Source organism: Lolium perenne, chromosome 1, assembly GCF_019359855.2.
Source record: "Lolium perenne isolate Kyuss_39 chromosome 1, Kyuss_2.0, whole genome shotgun sequence".
In the NCBI taxonomy this organism is placed as follows: domain Eukaryota; kingdom Viridiplantae; phylum Streptophyta; class Magnoliopsida; order Poales; family Poaceae; genus Lolium; species Lolium perenne.
In genome coordinates this window covers 213750715-213772244 of record NC_067244.2, presented here as the reverse complement: position 1 = coordinate 213772244, position 21530 = coordinate 213750715, and the positions used below count along the sequence as shown (strand labels likewise).

General features: G+C 42.1%; 1 protein-coding gene across 1 annotated transcript; it reads right to left on the bottom strand.

Moving 5' to 3' along the window:
• Positions 1-1096: 1096 nt before the first annotated feature.
• LOC127321467 (actin-7) lies at positions 1097-4250 on the bottom strand. The gene is made up of 5 exons (XM_051350505.2): positions 4096-4250; positions 3185-3253; positions 2705-3098; positions 2003-2616; positions 1097-1412 (listed from the first exon to the last, which is right to left on the bottom strand). The coding sequence occupies exons 2-5, from the start codon at positions 3239-3241 to the stop codon at positions 1347-1349; spliced, it is 1131 nt and encodes a 376-aa protein (XP_051206465.1). The 5' UTR covers positions 3242-3253; positions 4096-4250; the 3' UTR covers positions 1097-1346.
• Between the last annotated feature and the right edge of the window lie 17280 nt (positions 4251-21530).

Genomic DNA, 21530 nt, shown 5'->3' with positions numbered 1-21530 from the left:
CTATTATGAAGATTGATTCGCGTTAAGTTTTATTCATCGAATCAAAACTCTTGGAAAGAATCATTTGTTTTTTGATGCAATCACACAAACCAAGATCTCATAGTCCAATATCCATGATATAATTCTGCTCTGTTTTCAAAGCCCCGTAAATCAAACAAGAATTTGACCAAACAATGTTTGACATCACATGAAGATGGATGCAAATTTTCTTCTAAAATAGAGTATAAAGAATCTTTCAAAAATAGACGTGGCTAGTTCTCAGTCGACCTTCAACTAACTTATTCTCGATCACCCCAATTTCAAGTGATACTCATTTGTAGCTGGAAAAAAAATGTGCAATTGGATAACCACGTGTAATTCCACACCCATGTGTAATTATGATGTGCACAAATCGCGAAACAAATCTAATGATTTTGAAATTAACCTAGAACTAACTTAATTTTCTGTTAACCTAGAACTAGGAAAAAGGTTAGGAAATAATCCTAAGGATTCCAATACTGACATTTGAACTGCCAACATAGAAAAAATTCTTAGATGCAATTCTTTGAAAAATCCTACAAATTCCATTTTGATCATTCAAAACCCTGCATGAATCCCAGTGTTTTCATGTGATGCAATCGAGCATCATCTGTACCAACTGACGTGTTTTTCATTTATATACAGGCGAAGAAATTGACTGCAGCCTTACTGTTGCTTCTGGGTTACAAAACCATCTACTCCATCTTGAAGCTCGATTTTCTCAAACTTGATAGCCAGCCTATGGGGAAGAGGCACAACTCCATGCCTCGAATTACGTCCATAACTTCAATCTTTCTTCTGCTTTTGAGAAAACGATCCCTTCACTCTACTATTCAAGATTCAGGTGGGGATTAATTCCCCCCCGGTGAAAATTCAAAAAAAAAAAAAAAACTCTACTATTCAATCACAATCTCCTCTTTGTAAAACAAGAAACCCGACTCCTTTGCTTCGATACCGGCACTTCTTGTGGAAAGGAAAGTTGCAAGTCGAGTTAGCGTATAGCAAGCGAAGCGATCCAATAGGCAACATCTAATACCCATCTTAACAAAGAAAGTGTACCAAACCACGTCGACCAAGATTCAGGAATACACATATATGTTCCATTTAATTATTTCATACAGCATGCAAGCACCAAAGCCATGCCATTGTCCCGAAAGATCAACCGACATTGTTTTCCGCCCTTTAGGTATTATTATCACTTGACAGTACTGTACCTCCTTTTTCTGTGATGGAGGTACATATCTTCTACCAAATGCTAATCATATACTACTGTGTAGCAAGCTTGCTTTGTAAACATATTTCTGGACAGCTACAAACTTCCCAAAAACTCAGAAGCACTTCATGTGGACAATGCCGGGACCAGATTCATCGTACTCTGCCTTGGAGATCCACATCTGCCATATAAATAAATCGACGTTAAGAATGAATTCGGAAGAAGGCACCAGATTCAATCCTAGAAATAGAAAGTAGAAACATTTCTTAAACAGCCTCCCCTCCACCAAGCTAGTACTACCCTATTCTTTGGTAGCAAAAGCAATATAGACAACTTCTAAAAAAAAGTTGAAGCAGAGTATATGACCATCTGGGCTAACTAGGAACATTATTAGCCAATTTCCTAAAAGCTAATACATGTTCAATTTGATTGGCTAATCATAGACGCTCTGTTTGGGAGATTTAATTCCAGGGAGAGTAATTCGTTTTGTTTAACCGTGTTTTGGCTATGTAAGCTTCTCAAACTTGCTAAACTTCTCCTTAATTAATAGATCCGGGCAAAGCTTTTGCCCCTGTTTCGAAAAAAAAAAATTCTCTAAAATGCTCAGTGCATTCCCGCGAACCCAAAGTAAATGGAGATCAAGGGTAAAAGATTCTAGGTCAGTACGCACTAACAGAAACTTGCCCCGAAGGCCGCTACAAAAAAAAATTATTTAACAAATACAGGAGTGCTGTATGCATCTTCTAGAGTTGAAATGGAGAAAAGAAGTACCTGCTGGAAAGTGCTAAGAGAGGCCAAAATAGAGCCACCTATCCAGACACTGTACTTTCTTTCAGGTGGTGCAATAACTTTAACCTTCATACTGGTAGGAGCAAGGGCAGTGATCTCCTTGCTCATGCGATCAGCAATTCCAGGAAACATGGTAGAACCTCCACTGAGAACAACATTACCGTATAAATCCTTTCTGATATCGACATCACACTTCATGATGGAGTTGTATGTCGCTTCATGGATGCCAGGAACCTCCATGCCAACAAGAGATGGCTGGAAAAGCACCTCAGGGCACCTGAACCTTTCAGATCCTATGGTAATAACCTGACCATCAGGCATCTCATAGCTCTTCTCCACAGAGGAGCTGCTCCTAGCAGTTTCCAGCTCCTGCTCATAATCAAGGGCAACATAAGCGAGCTTCTCCTTTATGTCTCTGACAATTTCCCGCTCAGCGGTTGTTGTGAGGGAGTATCCTCGTTCTGTGAGGATCTTCATTAGATTGTCAGTGAGGTCACGACCAGCAAGGTCCAAACGAAGGATAGCATGAGGAAGTGTGTATCCCTCGTAGATTGGAACAGTGTGGCTCACACCATCACCAGAGTCAAGCACAATACCTGCAAAATGAAGTTGTCATGTCAGGGCCTCTTACCAATGAATTTCAGCAGGAGTTGTTGTTGCGAACAAGGTAACAGTCAGACATACCAGTTGTTCGACCGCTGGCGTACAAGGATAGAACAGCCTGGATTGCAACATACATTGCTGGGCAACTGAAGGTTTCAAACATGATCTGGGTCATCTTTTCTCTGTTGGCCTTGGGGTTGAGAGGTGCTTCAGTCAGCAACACAGGATGATCTTCAGGTGTGACACGGAGCTCGTTGTAGAAGGTGTGATGCCATATTTTCTCCATGTCATCCCAGTTGTTAACAATGCCATGCTCAATGGGGTACTTCAGTGTCAGGATACCTCTTTTTGCTTGAGCTTCATCGCCCACATAGGCATCCTTTTGGCCCATACCGACCATCACACCGGTATGGCGTGGTCTTCCCACGATGCTAGGAAAGACAGCCCTGGGTGCATCATCACCGGCGAACCCCGCCTGACAGACATTAGGAATGTGATCAGTTAGTTTCGAAGATCATGCCAATTTTGTTTTGTTTAAAAGAATTTGTGCAGGATAACAACCTTGACCATTCCGGTGCCGTTGTCGCACACGATAGGCTGAACATCCTCATCAGCCATTTCTCAAGTGTTCTGTAACAGTCACGGGTGTTTCCACATAAGAACAAGCATAAAACAACAATATAAGTAGTTCAGAGTGCTCGAAAGTGACCAGGGTACAGATAATTTCCATCTGGTGGGATTTTGGAACGCCATCATATTAGATGACGAAAGTAAAAACAAACAGATTATGGATTCAGAAACACCCCATTACTTTTTCAAGCAGACATGTTAAATTACATGATATTTTTTACAGAAGAGTTTCACTCCTTTTTATATTCTTTTCTTCACGATTTTATTGGATTTTTCTCTTGGAACAGGTAAGCCACGATCACTCAAATCAACCTTTTCCGCAACACCAAATACAGTTGGCGTGACGCAGCTAAATTATCGATCTACTAACGCAGAGTAAGACAAACTTGGGCTCTTGAATATTGCTCGAATCCAATTTCTGAAGTAAATCGCATATATCGTCATGGGCGTGACACCCATCGCGTTGGTGAACGGTGGCTTGCTGCTGCTAACTGAAGATATTGTCGCCGCACGGCACTATAATCCACAACTAGAAACAAGGAACACTGGAGACAAGGGGGAAAGCCCAAAAGCAAAACCTACACCCCGCAATTAATTACGATAACACCAGGGAGCCCGTGCGATAAACGCATCCACAGATCACCCACTCATCCCAGAAACTTTCTCCGCACCGGAAGCGATCGCCGACACACCAGATCAAGCAGCGAAATTCGCCCACACGGCAACAGGGAAAAGAAAACGCACGGATAATAAACCTCAAAAGGTTCACCGACCAGCGCAAGCGAGGCGATCTAGGCAGGGCAGATCAAAGGAGGAGCAAGGGGCAGAGAGGGGGCTATCACCTGTTCACGGCGGGGTGTGGAGGTCTCGAGCTCGGCGGCGGCCGGCGGGTGACGGGAGGTGGACTGGAAGGAGCGAGACGAAGAAGGAAGGAATACGGCGGACGGATGGCGTAAAGGCCTTGTTGGGTGGGTGCCTTTATACGCGTCCATGCCAGAAAAGGCACGCCGCCCGTAGAAAACGGCCCGGTGCCGTGGCCGAGTTTTGAGGCTCCGCTCTCTAGGTTTTGCGCCTGTGTCCCTCGTGGTGCACGTAATATGGAAGTGAGCCACAAATCTCGCATCTTTCGGGGGCAATATTATGTGATGTGTATTGTAGCTCACGGCCCATGTTCGTATTGCATCTCTTTATTAGCGTTAAAGAGAGAAAATATAAACGAATGATTTTTCCCTAAGTGTTAGATCATGTACGATGCGGTGACATCAATCTTTTCTTACGGTCCTCATGTTGAATATTTGTTAGTTGCAGGATAAAAAATGAAGAGAGAAACTAGCCTTCTCTTTGATCACTATAAGTTATTTTCCCAACCGTGTCATGTGCCTTGGATTATTAGGCAATTTCCGTGTGAGTTTAATTACCGAAAGCAATATTATAGATGCACAAGCATACTTAACCATACACATCAGACTAAGCACATGCATCAGATCTGAACATGGAATAAGTAGCAGTGCAAGGTAGGAGAGAAAAAACACGTATATCGCGACCGGGAAGGTCGCACCAGCAGTAGCACCACCACCACCATGGGAGTTGTTGATGTCGCCCATGGTGTAGTCGAAGTCGCCGATGAAGCAGACGAACCGGCAAAGATGAACACGAACAGCAGCGAGCAGTCGCGCCGAGACGCTCCCCAAAAACCATATCGCCCGTCTCGCGGTGCAGGATCTCAACGGACGGAGTTTCGGAGGCCTGCTCTCCCGGACGGCTGTGCACGCAGTCGCCGGGATGGGGAAGACTAGAGAGTAGCACAGCAAAAGGAACTTCACGAGAGAGATGTAAGAGCATTGTTCTCCGGATATGATCGGTCTCATTGTATAGCCTGGGAGGAGAGCCGCCCCAACCGCGTTAACACGCGTAGGAAGCCAGGGACACGCGGAGAACATGCACATGCAGGTCGACACGTACCCAACACAGTTGGTGCACCAAGCAAAAATTTAGGCTTCCTTGAGTGTGTCTCGAACTCGAACTCGAGTCACGAAACGCGACGGGCGTGCGTGACGTGTCGTGACGTGCCGTGCCGAGCCGAGATGGGCGGGCGGAGGAGGAGGAGTGCGCGAGGGCTCCTTCTATTCTCACTCACTTGGAATGACTAGAACAGCAGCCCTTATATACCACTCCAACTCTCTTCCAACTAGCAATGTGGGACTAAACTTTGTCCCACAAGGCTGTCCCAAGCTGCCAACGTGATGGGCCTTGAGATTTCAGGAATTGTAGACCACATGGGCTACCTTATTGGGCTGCAGCCCATCTACATTTAACAATCCCCCACCAGATCTCATATGCACATCAGATGACACATTACTTCCATTTTCTGTTTAATACACCTGCACTTCAGTGGAGACTGTTAAGTTGAACTTCCACCTAGGCATGGTGCTACACTTGACTACAACTGAACAATGGACTATGCCTTGAATTGTCAGTCTTTGTGCAGCAAGTTTCGCTCAATGCCGACACGGTACTAGGCTACCATAGCCATCCCCTCGGGTGGAGCTTATAAGTCATACTCCTCGGCCTTTCATGAGCTTACTAGAGATTCACCCAAATCTCCCACACTATGACTAGTAGTGTCGCTCATATAGGTGTGTTCTTCAAAAGATCGCCCTGTAGGACGGCGTCTTCGCTCATCAAGAGCCGCTTAGAACACATTAAGACATTGTCAACCTGCCTTACAGTAGCTATGGGAGAATTGCATCTGCAGCGGAGTGGGAGTACTAAATTTCTCTCAACTCAGTTGCTCTGGTTTGTTTTCCCAGGTCCTACTTCACGGAAATTCCGATCACATAGGTTGGGTTACCCCCTCGGCAACTCAAGTGGGTCTCAAACCCATCTCCCTCGATGCAAGGTCTATCATGTTTCTTGATAGTCCTTTTGTGAAAGGATCTGCCAGATTTTCAGCACTTTGGACATAATCCAATGCTATCACTCCGGAGTTCTTCAGTTTTCTGACAGACTTCAATCTCCTCTTGATATGTTTGGAACTTTTCATATTATCCTTAGAACTTTTCACTTTGATAATCACAGTTTGATTATCACAGTTCATGAGGATGGCCGGTATTGGTTTTTCAACCATAGGCAAGTCCATCAAGAGCTCACGAAGCCATTCCGCTTCGACAGTAGCTGTATCTAATGCTGTGAGTTCTGCTTCCATAGTTGACCTCGTTAAGATGGTCTGCTTGCAAGACTTCCAGGAAACAGCGCCACCACCAAGAGTGAAAACATATCCACTTGTGGCTTTCATTTTAGCATCAGAAATCCAATTGGAATCACTATACCCTTCAAGTCCTCTTGGATACCCGGTATAATGAATTCCATAACTCATGGTTCCCTTTAGATAGCGAATTACTCTCTCAAGAGCATGCCAATGATCATCTCCCGGGTTGGCCACAAACCAGCTAAGTTTGCATACAGCAAACGAGATATCAGGCCTCGTAGCGCAAGCTAAATACATGAGTGAACCAATGATTTGAGAGTATCTCAATTGATCTCTAGTTGCCTTTTCATTCTTTCGAAGCAAGACACTAGGATCATAAGGTGTGAGAGAAGATTTGCAATCATCATAGCCAAATCTGTTCAACACCTTATCAACATAATGAGATTGCACAAGTGTAATCCCATTATTCTCATCTCTCAATAGCTTGATGTTTAATATAACATCAGCTTCTCCAAGATCTTTCATCTCAAAACACTGAGATAAGAAGGTTTTAACCTCCTCAATCACTTTGAGACTTGTCCCAAGAATTAGTATGTCATCCACATACAAGCATAGGACAACGCCCTCACCCCCACCATGGCGGTAGTACACACATTTGTCAGCTTCATTAATAACAAAGCCCACAGATGTAAAAGTTCTTTCAAACTTCTCATGCCATTGTTTGGGAGCTTGTTTTAGACCATACAAAGATTTCTTTAATTTACACACCTTTCTTTCTTGACCTTGCAGTACGAAACCATCAGGTTGTTCCATGTAAATTTCCTCGTCCAACTCTCCATTTAGGAAAGCCGTCTTAACGTCCATTTGATGAACGAGAAGACCGTGTGAGGCAACCAATGATAGTAGTACTCGAATGGTGGTCAATCTCGCCACAGGTCAGTAAGTGTCGAAGAAATCTTCGCCTTCCTTTTGGGTATAGCCTTTGGCTACAAGCCGAGCTTTGTACTTCTCAATAGTACCATCAGCTCGAAGCTTCTTCTTAAATACCCATTTACATCCTACAGGTTTGCACCCATAAGGACGCTCAGATAACTCCCACGTTTCATTAGCCAAGATGGAATCCATCTCGCTTTGAACCGCTTCCTTCCAGTAGTCTGCATCAGGAGATGCGAGAGCTTCTGAAATGGTAGTGGGAGTATCCACAAGATACACAATGAAATCATTACCAAAAGAATTTACAGTCCTTTGTCTCTTACTCCTTATGGGAGCTTCATTGTCATCTTCATCAGAATCTGAACTCTCATCATCAGATTCCTCATCATACTCCATAGGAGTTCCATGTATTGGATCACATTCCCAACTAGACATGCCATGCATATCTCTCATAGGAAATATATCCTCAAAGAATGTAGCATCTCTTGATTCAAAGATGGTGCCAACATTCATGTCGTCCACTCCAGATTTCACCACAAGAAATCTATAAGCAATGCTATGGGAAGCATAGCCAAGAAAGACACAGTCCACGGTTTTTGGTCCAAGCTTTCGCTTTTTGGTGATTGGCAAATTCACTTTAGCCAAACAACCCCAAGTTCGTAGGTAGGAGAGCGTTGGTCTTTTCTTTTCCCACTCCTCATAAGGGGTAATCTCTTTATTCTTGGTTGGAACACGATTTAGGAGATGACACGAAGTCAATATAGCCTCCCCCACCATTCCTTGGATAAACCCGAAACATCTAACATGGCGTTAACCAAATCTATTAGAGTACGGTTTTCCTTTCCGCAATCCCATTGGATTGTGGGGAATTGGGAGGCGTCCTCTCATGGATTATACCATGTTCCGCACAGAATAAATTGAACTCATTAGAAAAGTACTCTCCACCACGATCGGACCGAACCCTTTTTATCTTTCTTTCAAGTTGATTTTCAACTTCAGCCTTATAGATTTTAAAGAAATCAAGAGCTCATCTTTAGTTTTCAGTAGGTACACATAACAGTACCTAGTGGAATCATCAATCAAAGTCATGAAATATTTCTTTCCACCTCTTGTCAACTCACCATTCATCTCACATAGATCTGAATGCACGAGCTCTAGTGGTGCCAAGTTTCTTTCCTTCGCAGGCTTGTGAGGCTTGCGAGGCTGCTTTGCTTGCACACAAGCATGTCACTTAGAGCCTTTGACAAAGGTGAATTTCGGAATTAAACTCATATCAACAAGCCGCGTCATACAACCGAAATTAACATGACAAAGTCGTGAATGCCAAACATTAGTTTCATTAACACTAGTGCTTACATGGTTCACAACATTATCACAGAAGTCTTCTAGAGAGAAGCGAAACATTCCCTCACATTCATATCCCTTTCCAACAAAAGTTCCATACTTAGACAGTACAACTTTATTGGACTCAAACACCAACTTAAACCCATCTTTCATAAGACGGGAGCCACTAACGAGATTCTTCTTGATGGAAGGGACATGCAGCACGTTCCTCAGTTGCACGATCTTTCCCGAAGTAAACTTCAGATCTACCTTGCCAACACCACGAACAGTAGCATGTAACCCATTCCCCATCATTACTGAGGAACCTCGGGCCTGATAAGAGGTAAACATGGAGATGTCAGCACACACATGAACATTGGCACCTGTATCAACCCACCATTCCGTGGGCTGAAACACCGAAAGAACAGTAGGTAACATATTACCATACCCTGTAGTTCCTTCCTCTGTGTTGCTGATACGACTCCGACGTATCGATAATTTCTTATGTTCCATGCCACATTATTGATGTTATCTACATGTTTTATGCACATTTTATGTCATATTCGTGCATTTTCTGGAACTAACCTATTAACAAGATGCCGAAGTGCCAGTTGCTGTTTTCTGCTGTTTTTGGTTTCAGAAATCCTAGTAACGAAATATTCTCGGAATTGGACGAAATCAACGCCCAGGGTCCTATTTTGCCACGAATCTTCCAAAAGACCGAAGAGGAGACGAAGTGGGGCCACGAGGCAGCCAGAGCATAGGGCGGCGCGGCCCCTGCCCTGGCCGCGCGGCCCTATGGTGTGGGCCCCTCATGCCGCCTCCTGACCTGCCCTTCCGCCTACTTAAAGCCTCCGTTGCGAAACCCCCAGTACCGAGAGCCACGATACGGAAAACCTTCCAGAGACGCCGCCGCCGCCGATCCCATCTCGGGGGATCCAGGAGATCGCCTCCGGCACCCTGCCGGAGAGGGGAATCATCTCCCGGAGGACTCTACGCCGCCATGGTCGCCTCCGGAGTGATGAGTGAGTAGTCTACCCCTGGACTATGGGTCCATAGCAGTAGCTAGATGGTTGTCTTCTCCCCATTGTGCTTAATTGTCGGATCTTGTGAGCTGCCTAACATGATCAAGATCATCTATCTGTAATTCTATATGTTGCGTTTGTTGGGATCCGATGAATAGAGAATACTTGTTATGTTGATTATCAAAGTTATGTCTATGTGTTGTTTATGATCTTGCATGCTCTCCGTTACTAGTAGATGCTCTGGCCAAGTAGATGCTTGTAACTCCAAGAGGGAGTATTTATGCTCGATAGTGGGTTCATGCCTCCATTGATATCTGGGACAGTGACAGAAAGTTCTAAGGTTGTGGATGTGCTGTTGCCACTAGGGATAAAACATTAGTGCTATGTTCAAGGATGTAGTTACTGATTACATTACGCGCAATACTTAATGCAATTGTCTGTTGTTAGCAACTTAATACTGGAGGGGGTTCGGATGATAACCTGAAGGTGGACTTTTTAGGCATAGATGCATGCTGGATGGCGGTCTATGTACTTTGTCGTAATGCCCAATTAAATCTCACTATACTCATCATGATATGTATGTGCATGGTCATGCCCTCTTTATTTGTCAATTTCCCAACTGTAATTTGTTCACCCAACATGCTGTTTATCTTATGGGAGAGACACCTCTAGTGAACTGTGGACCCCGGTCCAATTCTCTATACTGAAATACAATCTACTGCAATACTTGTTCTACTGTTTTCTGCAAACAATCATCTTCCACACAATACGTTTAATCCTTTGTTACAGCAAGCCGGTGAGATTGACAACCTCACTGTTTCGTTGGGGCAAAGTACTTTGGTTGTGTTGTGCAGGTTCCACGTTAGCGCCGGAATCCCTGGTGTTGCGCCGCACTACATCCCGCCGCCATCAACCTTCAACGTGCTTCTTGACTCCTACTGGTTCGATTAAACCTTGGTTTCTTACTGAGGGAAACTTGCTGCTGTGCGCATCACACCTTCCTCTTGGGGTTCCCAACGGACGTGTCAACCACACGCATCAAGCAAATTTCTGGCGCCGTTGCCGGGGAGATCAAGACATGCTGCAAGGGGAGTCTCCACTTCCCAACCTCTTTACTTTGTTTTTGTCTTGCTTAGTTTTATTTACTACTTTGTTTGCTGCACTAAATCAAAATACAAAAAAATTAGTTGCTAGTTTTACTTTATTTGTTATCTTGTTTGCTATATCAAAAACACAAAAAAATTAGTTACTTGCATTTACTTTATCTAGTTTGCTTTATTTACTGTTGCTAAAATGGCCAACCCTGAAAATACTAAGTTGTGTGACTTCACAACCACAAATAATAATGATTTCTTATGCACACCTATTGCTCCACCTGCTACTACAGCAGAATTCTTTGAAATTAAACCTGCTTTACTAAATCTTGTTATGCGAGAGCAATTTTCTGGTGTTAGTTCTGATGATGCTGCTGCCCATCTTAATAATTTTGTTGAATTATGTGAAATGCAAAAATATAAAGATGTAGATGGTGACATTATTAAACTAAAATTGTTCCCTTTCTCATTAAGAGGAAGAGCTAAACATTGGTTGCTATCTCTGCCTAAGAATAGTATTGATTCATGGACTAAATGCAAGGATGCTTTTATTGGTAGATATTATCCCCCTGCTAAAATTATATCTTTGAGGAGTAGCATAATGAATTTTAAACAATTAGATACTGAACATGTTGCTCAAGCTTGGGAAAGAATGAAAACTCTGGTTAAAAATTGCCCAACCCATGGACTGACTACTTGGATGATCATCCAAACCTTCTATGCAGGACTAAATTTTTCTTCGGGGAATTTATTGGATTCAGCTGCGGGAGGTACCTTTATGTCCATCACTCTTGGTGAAGCAACAAAGCTTCTTGATAATATGATGATCAACTACTCTGAATGGCACACGGAAAGAGCTCCACAAGGTAAGAAGGTAAATTCTGTCGAAGAAACCTCTTCCTTGAGTGATAAGATTGATGCTATTATGTCTATGCTTGTGAATGATAGGACTAATGTTGATCCTAATAATGTTCCATTAGCTTCATTGGTTGCACAAGAAGAACATGTTGATGTGAACTTCATTAAAAATAATAATTTCAACAACAATGCTTACCGGAACAATTCTAGTAATAACTATATGCCATATCCTTATAATAATGGTAACGGTTATGCTAATTCTTATGGGAATTCTTACAGCAATAATAGGAGTACACCCCCTGGACTTGAAGCCATGCTTAAAGAATTTATTAGTACACAAACTGCCTTTAACAAATCTGTTGAAGAAAAGCTTGGGAAAATTGATATACTTGCTTCTAAAGTCGATAGTCTTGCTGCTGATGTTGATCTTTTGAAATCGAAAGTTATGCCTAATGAAAATCATCATAATAAAATTGTTACTACAGCAAATGCCATCCAAGTTAGAATTAATGAGAATATAAGATTGATGGCTGAATTGCGTGCTAGGTGGGATAGAGAAGAAAATGAAAAACTAGCTAAAGAGAAGAATGTAGCTAAAGTTTGGACTATTACCACGACTAGTAATGCTAATGCTACACATGTTGCTGCACCTCCTACTATTAATAATAAAAGAATTGGTGTTAGCAATGTTTCCACTTCTAATGCAAAGCACGAGAAACTGCCTGAAATTGCTAAAACTGCTGAAACTGCCTGCGATAAAACTGCTGAAATTTTTTCCAACATTGGGGATGGTGATCCCATTGCTTTAGATTATAATGGTTTGAATTTTGATGATTGCCACATCTCTGAAGTTATAAAGTTCTTGCAAAAACTTGCTAAAAGTCCTAATGCTAGTGCTATAAATTTGGCTTTCACGCAACATATTACAAATGCTCTCATAAAAGCTAGAGAAGAGAAACTAGAGCGCGAAGCCTCTATTCCTAAAAAGCTAGAGGATGGTTGGGAGCCCATCATTAAGATGAAGGTTAAAGATTTTGATTGTAATGCTTTATGTGATCTTGGTGCAAGTATTTCTGTTATGCCTAAGAAAATTTATAATATGCTTGACTTGCCACCGCTGAAAAATTGTTATTTGGATGTTAATCTTGCTGATCATTTTACAAAGAAACCTTTGGGGAAAGTTGATAATGTTCGCATTACCGTTAACAATAACCTTGTCCCCGTTGATTTTGTTGTCTTGGATATTGAATGCAATGCATCTTGTCCCATTATATTGGGAAGACCTTTTCTTCGAACTGTTGGTGCTATCATTGATATGAAGGAAGGTAATATAAAATATCAATTTCCTCTCAAGAAAGGTATGGAACACTTCCCTAGAAAGAGAATGAAGTTACCTTTTGATTCTATTATTAGAGCAAATTATGATGTTGATACTTCGTCTCTTGATAACACTTGATACACACTTTCTGCGCCTAGCTGAAAGGCGTTAAAGAAAAGCGCTTATGGGAGACAACCCATGTTTTTACCTACAGTACTTTGTTTTTATTTTGTGTCTTGGAAGTTGTTTACTACTGTAGCAACCTCTCCTTATCTTAGTTTAGTGTTTTGTTGTGCCAAGTAAAGTCGTTGATAGAAAAGTTCATACTAGATTTGGATTACTGCGCAGAAACAGATTTCTTTGCTGTCACGAATCTGGGCTGTTTTCTCTGTAGGTAACTCAGAAAATTATGCCAATTTACGTGAGTGATCCTCAGATATGTACGCAACTTTCATTAAATTTGAGCATTTTCATTTGAGCAAGTCTGGTGCCTCGATAAAATTCGTCAATACGAACTGTTCTGTTTTGACAGATTCTGCCTTTTATTTCGCATTGCCTCTTTTGCTATGTTGGATGAATTTCTTTGATCCACTAATGTCCAGTAGCTTTATGCAATGTCCAGAAGTGTTAAGAATGATTGTGTCACCTCTGAACATGTTAATTTTTATTGTCGCTAACCCTCTAATGAGTTGTTCTAAGTTTGGTGTGGAGGAAGTTTTCAAGGATCAAGAGAGGAGTATGATGCAACATGATCAAGGAGAGTGAAAGCTCTAAGCTTGGGGATGCCCCGGTGGTTCACCCCTGCATATTCTAAGAAGACTCAAGCGTCTAAGCTTGGGGATGCCCAAGGCATCCCCTTCTTCATCGACAACATTATCAGGTTCCTCCCCTGAAACTATATTTTTATTCCATCACATCTTATGTGCTTTTCTTGGAGCGTCGGTTTGTTTTTGTTTTTTGTTTTGTTTGAATAAAATGGATCCTAGCATTCACTTTATGGGAGAGAGACACGCTCCGCTGTAGCATATGGACAAGTATGTCCTTAGTTTCTACTCATAGTATTCATGGCGAAGTTTCTTCTTCGTTAAATTGTTATATGGTTGGAATTGGAAAATGATACATGTAGTAATTGCTATAAATATCTTGGGTAATTGATGGCGTGTAACTCACACGTTCGTTGGGAACCCCAAGAGGAAGGTATGATGCGCACAGCAGCAAGTTTTCCCTCAGAAAGAAACCAAGGTTTATCGAACCAGGAGGAGCCAAGAAGCACGTTGAAGGTTGATGGCGGCGGGATGTAGTGCGGCGCAACACCAGGGATTCCGGCGCCAACGTGGAACCTGCACAACACAACCAAAGTACTTTGCCCCAACGAAACAGTGAGGTTGTCAATCTCACCGGCTTGCTGTAACAAAGGATTAACCGTATTGTGTGGAAGATGATTGTTTGCAGAAAACAGTAGAACAAGATTGCAAGAGATTGTATTTCAGTATAGAGAATTGGACCGGGGTCCACAGTTCACTAGAGGTGTCTCTCCCATAAGATAAACAGCATGTTGGGTGAACAAATTACAGTTGGGCAATTGACAAATAAAGAGAGCATGACCATGCACATACATATTATGATGAGTATAGTGAGATTTAATTGGGCATTACGACAAAGTACATAGACCGCCATCCAGCATGCATCTATGCCTAAAAAGTCCACCTTCAAAGTTATCATCCGAACCCCCTCCGATATTAAGTTGCTAACAACAGACAATTGCATTAAGTATTGCGCGTAATGTAACTAGTAACTACATCCTTCAACATAGCACTAATGTTTTATCCCTAGTGGCAACAAGACATCCACAACCTTAGAACTTTCTCACACATCGTCCCAGATATCAATGGAGGCATGAACCCACTATCGAGCATAAATACTCCCTCTTGGAGTTACAAGCATCTACTTGGCCAGAGCATCTACTAGTAACGGAGAGCATGCAAGATCATAAACAACACATAGACATAACTTTGATAATCAATATAACAAGTATTCTCTATTCATCGGATCCCAACAAACGCAACATATAGAATTACAGATAGATGATCTTGATCATGTTAGGCAGCTCACAAGATCCGACAATGAAGCACAATGGGGAGAAGACAACCATCTAGCTACTGCTATGGACCCATAGTCCAGGGGTAGACTACTCACACATCACTCCGGAGGCGACCATGGCGGCGTAGAGTCCTCCGGGAGATGATTCCCCTCTCCGGCAGGGTGCCGGAGGCGATCTCCTGGATCCCCCGAGATGGGATCGGCGGCGGCGGCGTCTCTGGAAGGTTTTCCGTATCGTGGCTCTCGCATCGGGGGTTTCGCGACGGAGGCTTTAAGTAGGCGGAAGGGCAGGTCAGGAGGCGGCACGAGGGCCCCACACCACAGGGCCGCGCGGCCAAGGGGGGGCCGCGCCGCCCTAGGGTCTGGGCACCTCGTGGCCCCACTTCGTCTCCTCTTCGGACTTCTGGAAGCTTCGTGGCAAAATAGGACCCTGGGCGTTGATTTCGTCCAATTCCGAGAATATTTTGTTACTAGGATTTCTGAAACCAAAAACAGCAGAAAATAGCAACTGGCTCTTCGGCATCTTGTTAATAGGTTAGTTCCAGAAAATGCACGAATATGACATAAAGTGTGCATAAAACATGTAGATAACATCAATAATGTGGCATGGAACATAAGAAATTATCGATACGTCGGAGACGTATCAGCATCCCCAAGCTTAGTTCTGCTCGTCCCGAGCAGGTAAAACGATAACACAGATAATTTTTGGAGTGACATGCCATCATAACCTTGATCATACTATTTGTAAAGCATATGTAGTGAATGCAGCGATCAAAACAATGTATATGACATGAGTAAACAAGTGAATCATAAAGCAAAGACTTTTCATGAATAGCACTTCAAGACAAGCATCAATAAGTCTTGCATAAGAGTTAACTCATAAAGTAATAATTCATAGTAAAAGCATTGAAGCAACACAAAGGAAGATTAAGTTTCAGCGGTTGCTTTCAACTTGTAACATGTATATCTCATGGATATTGTCAACATAGAGTAATATAATAAGTGCAATAAGCAAATATGTAGGAATCAATGCACAGTTCACACAAGTGTTTGCTTCTTGAGGTGGAGAGAAATAGGTGAACTGACTCAACATTGAAAGTAAAAGAATGGTCCTCCATAGAGGAAAAGCATCGATTGCTATATTTGTGCTAGAGCTTTGATTTTGAAAACATGAAACAATTTTGTCAACGGTAGTAATAAAGCATATGTATCATGTAAATTATATCTTACAAGTTGCAAGCCTCATGCATAGTGTACTAATAGTGCCCGCACCTTGTCCTAATTAGCTTGGACTACCGGATCATCGCAATGCACATGTTTTAACCAAGTGTCACAAAGGGGTACCTCTATGCCGCCTGTACAAAGGTCTAAGGAGAAAGCTCGCATTGGATTTCTCGCTATTGATTATTCTCAACTTAGACATCCATACCGGGACAACATAGACAACAGATAATGGACTCCTCTTTTATGCATAAGCATGTAACAACAATTAATAATTTTCTCATATGAGATTGAGGATATATGTCCAAAACTGAAACTTCCACCATGGATCATGGCTTTAGTTAGCGGCCCAATGTTCTTCTCTAACAATATGCATGCTTAACCATAAGGTGGTAGATCTCTCTTACTTCAGACAAGACGAACATGCATAGCAACTCACATGAAATTCAACAAAGAGTAGTTGATGGCGTCCCCAGTGAACATGGTTATCGCACAACAAGCAACTTAATAAGAGATAAAGTGCATAAGTACATATTCAATACCACGATAGTTTTTAAGCTATTTGTCCCATGAGCTATATATTGTAAAGGTGAATGATGGAATTTTAAAGGTAGCACTCAAGCAATTTACTTTGGAATGGCGGGAAATACCATGTAGTAGGTAGGTATGGTGGACACAAATGGCATAGTGGTTGGCTCAAGTATTTTGGATGCATGAGAAGTATTCCCTCTCGATACAAGGTTTAGGCTAGCAAGGCTTATTTGAAACAAACACAAGGATGAACCGGTGCAGCAAAACTCACATAAAAGACATATTGTAAACATTATAAGAATCTACACCGTCTTCCTTGTTGTTCAAACTCAATACTAGAAATTATCTAGACCTTAGAGAAACCAAATATGCAAACCAAATTTTAGCATGCTCTATGTATTTCTTCATTAATGGGTGCAAAGCATATGATGCAAGAGCTTAAACATGAGCACAACAATTGCCAAGTATCACATTACCCAAGACATTAATAGCAATTACTACATGTATCATTTTCCAATTCCAACCATATAACAATTTAACGAAGAAGAAACTTCGCCATGAATATTATGAGTAGAAACTAAGGACATACTTGTCCATATGCTACAGCGGAGCGTGTCTCTCTCCCACAAAGTGAATGCTAGGATCCATTTTATTCAAACAAAACAAAAAAAACAAAAACAAACCGACGCTCCAAGCAAAGCACATAAGATGTGATGGAATAAAAATATAGTTTCAGGGGAGGAACCTGATAATGTTGTCGATGAAGAAGGGGATGCCTTGGGCATCCCCAAGCTTAGACGCTTGAGTCTTCTTGATATATGCAGGGGTGAACCACCGGGGCATCCCCAAGCTTAGAGCTTTCACTCTCCTTGATCATGTTGCATCATACTCCTCTCTTGATCCTTGAAAACTTCCTCCACACCAAACTTAGAACAACTCATTAGAGGTTTAGCGACAATAAAAATTAACATATTCAGAGGTGACACAATCATTCTTAACACTTCTGGACATTGCATAAAGCTACTGGACATTAATGGATCAAAGAAATTCATCCAACATAGCAAAAGAGGCAATGCGAAATAAAAGGCAGAATCTGTCAAAACAGAACAGTTCGTATTGACGAATTTTATCGAGGCATCAGACTTGCTCAAATGAAAATGCTCAAATTGAATGAAACTTGCGTACATATCTGAGGATCACTCACGTAAATTGGCATAATTTTCTGAGTTACCTACAGGGAAAACAGCCCAGATTCGTGACAGCAAAGAAATCTGTTTCTGCGCAGTAATCCAAATCTAGTATGAACTTTTCTATCAACGACTTTACTTGGCACAACAAAACACTAAACTAAGATAAGGAGAGGTTGCTACAGTAGTAAACAACTTCCAAGACTCAAAATAAAAACAAAGTACTGTAGGTAAAAACATGGGTTGTCTCCCATAAGCGCTTTTCTTTAACACCTTTCAGCTAGGCGCAGAAAGTGTGTATCAAGTATTATCGAAGGATGGGGCTTCTACAGCGGGGTGTGAATTGTTCTCAACTATGCATATTATCTTTTCTATGTGAGTTTCAGAGGCTCCCTTTTCATTAGTCTTGGGCTTGCTACTCTCATCAAACAAATCTTCAGGAACAATCCAATCAAAATTCTTTTCTAGTGCCTCACACATTCCCAAAAGCTTGCAAGGTATTGATGTTTTAATATCCCCCTCATAATTAACTTCATTAGTGTACTTTTGTCTATCCTTTTCCATCTTCTCAAGGGTACTGGCAAAGTTGGTATAAGAGCCTAGCATATTATATTTAGTGAAAACTTTTCTAGCTTCTCTCGCTATTCCCCCAAATTCTTTAAGAAGGGTTTCTAACACAAAATCTTTCTTTTCTCCTTCTTCCATATCACTGAGTGTAAGAAACATATGTTGAATCACAGGATTAAGATTAACAAATCTAGCTTCTAACGCGTGTACTAAAGAAGCAACAGCAATTTCATAAGTGGGAGCAAGTTCTACCAAGTGTCTATCTTCAAAATCTTCGTCCGTACTAATATGAGTGAAAAAATCTTCTATATTGTCTTTCCCAAGGATAGACCCTCGACCTACCGGTACATCTTTAAGAGCAAACTTAGGAGGAAACATGATGAAATAAGTAAAGTAAATGCAAGTAACTAATTTTTTTGTGTTTTTGATTTAGCAAACAAGATAGCAAATAAAGTAAAACTAGCAACTAATTTTTTTGTATTTTGATTTAGTGCAGCAAACAAAGTAGTAAATAAAACTAAGCAAGACAAAAACAAAGTAAAGAGATTGAGAAGTGGAGACTCCCCTTGCAGCGTGTCTTGATCTCCCCGGCAATGGTGCCAGAAAAAGATTGCTGGCGCAGAGTTGACGTGGGAGTTAGAGATCTCTGTGGTGTAACTTTTCTTCAGGTCCCCGGCAACGGCGCCAGAAAAAGAGCTTGATGGCGTGTAACTCACACGTTCGTTGGGAACCCCAAGAGGAAGGTATGATGCGCACAGCAATAAGTTTTCCCTCAGAAAGAAACCAAGGTTTATCGAACCAGGAGGAGCCAAGAAGCACGTTGAAGGTTGATGGCGGCGGGATGTAGTGCGGCGCAACACCAGGGATTCCGGCGCCAACGTGGAACCTGCACAACACAACCAAAGTACTTTGCCCCAACGAAACAGTGAGGTTGTCAATCTCACCGGCTTACTGTAACAAAGGATTAACCGTATTGTGTGGAAGATGATTGTTTGCGTAAAAACAGTAGAACAAAGATTGCAAGAGATTGTATTTCAGTATAGAGAATTGGACCGGGGTCCACAGTTCACTAGAGGTGTCTCTCCCATAAGATAAACAGCATGTTGGGTGAACAAATTACAGTTGGGCAATTGACAAATAAAGAGGGCATGACCATGCACATACATATTATGATGAGTATAGTGAGATTTAATTGGGCATTACGACAAAGTACATAGACCGCCATCCAGCATGCATCTATGCCTAAAAAGTCCACCTTCAGGTTATCATCCGAACCCCCTCCAGTATTAAGTTGCTAACAACAAACAATTGCATTAAGTATTGCGCGTAATGTAACTAGTAACTACATCCTTCAACATAGCACTAATGTTTTATCCCTAGTGGCAACAGCACATCCACAACCTTAGAACTTTCTGTCACCGTCCCAGATATCAATGGAGGCATGAACCCACTATCGAGCATAAATACTCCCTCTTGGAGTTACAAGCATCTACTTGGCCAGAGCATCTACTAGTAACGGAGAGCATGCAAGATCATAAACAACACATAGACATAACTTTGATAATCAACATAACAAGTATTCTCTATTCATCGGATCCCAACAAACGCAACATATAGAATTACAGATAGATGATCTTGATCATGTTAGGCAGCTCACAAGATCCGACAATGAAGCACAATGGGGAGAAGACAACCATCTAGCTACTGCTATGGACCCATAGTCCAGGGGTAGACTACTCACACATCACTCCGGAGGCGACCATGGCGGCGTAGAGTCCTCCGGGAGATGATTCCCCTCTCCGGCAGGGTGCCGGAGGCGATCTCCTGGATCCCCCGAGATGGGATCGGCGGCGGCGGCGTCTCTGGAAGGTTTTCCGTATCGTGGCTCTCGGTACTGGGGGTTTCGCGACGGAGGCTTTAAGTAGGCGGAAGGGCAGGTCAGGAGGCGGCACGAGGGCCCCACACCACAGGGCCGCGTGGCCAAGGGGGGGCCGCGCCGCCCTAGGGTCTGGGCACCTCGTGGCCCCACTTCGTCTCCTCTTCGGACTTCTGGAAGCTTCGTGGCAAAATAGGACCCTGGGCGTTGATTTCGTCCAATTCCGAGAATATTTTGTTACTAGGATTTCTGAAACCAAAAACAAAGAGAAACAAAGAATCGGCTCTTCGGCATCTTGTTAATAGGTTAGTTCCAGAAAATGCACGAATATGACATAAAGTGTGCATAAAACATGTAGATAACATCAATAATGTGGCATGGAACATAAGAAATTATCGATACGTCGGAGACGTATCAGTAATGTGATACTTGGCAATCGTTGTGCTCATGTTTAAGCTCTTGCATCATATGCTTTGCACCCATTAATGAAGAAATACATAGAGCATGCTAAAATTTGGTTTGCATATTTGGTCTCTCTAAGGTCTAGATAATTTCTAGTATTGAGTTTGAACAACAAGGAAGACGGTGTAGAGTCTTATAATGTTTACAATATGTCTTTTATGTGAGTTTTGCTGCACCAGTTCATCCTTGTGTTTGTTTCAAATAAGCCTTGCTAGCCTAAACCTTGTATCGAGAGGGATTACTTCTCATGCATCCAAAATACTTGAGCCAACCACTATGCCATTTTTGTCCACCATACCTACCTACTACATGGTATTTTCCGCCATTCCAAAGTAAATTGCTTGAGTGCTACCTTTAAAATTCCATCATTCACCTTTGCAATATATAGCTCATGGGACAAATAGCTTAAAAACTATTGTGGTATTGAATATGTAATTATGCACTTTATCTCTTATTAAGTTGCTTGTTGTGCGATAACCATGTTCACTGGGGACGCCATCAACTACTCTTTGTTGAATTTCATGTGAGTTGCTATGCATGTTCGTCTTGTCTGAAGTAAGAGAGATCTACCACC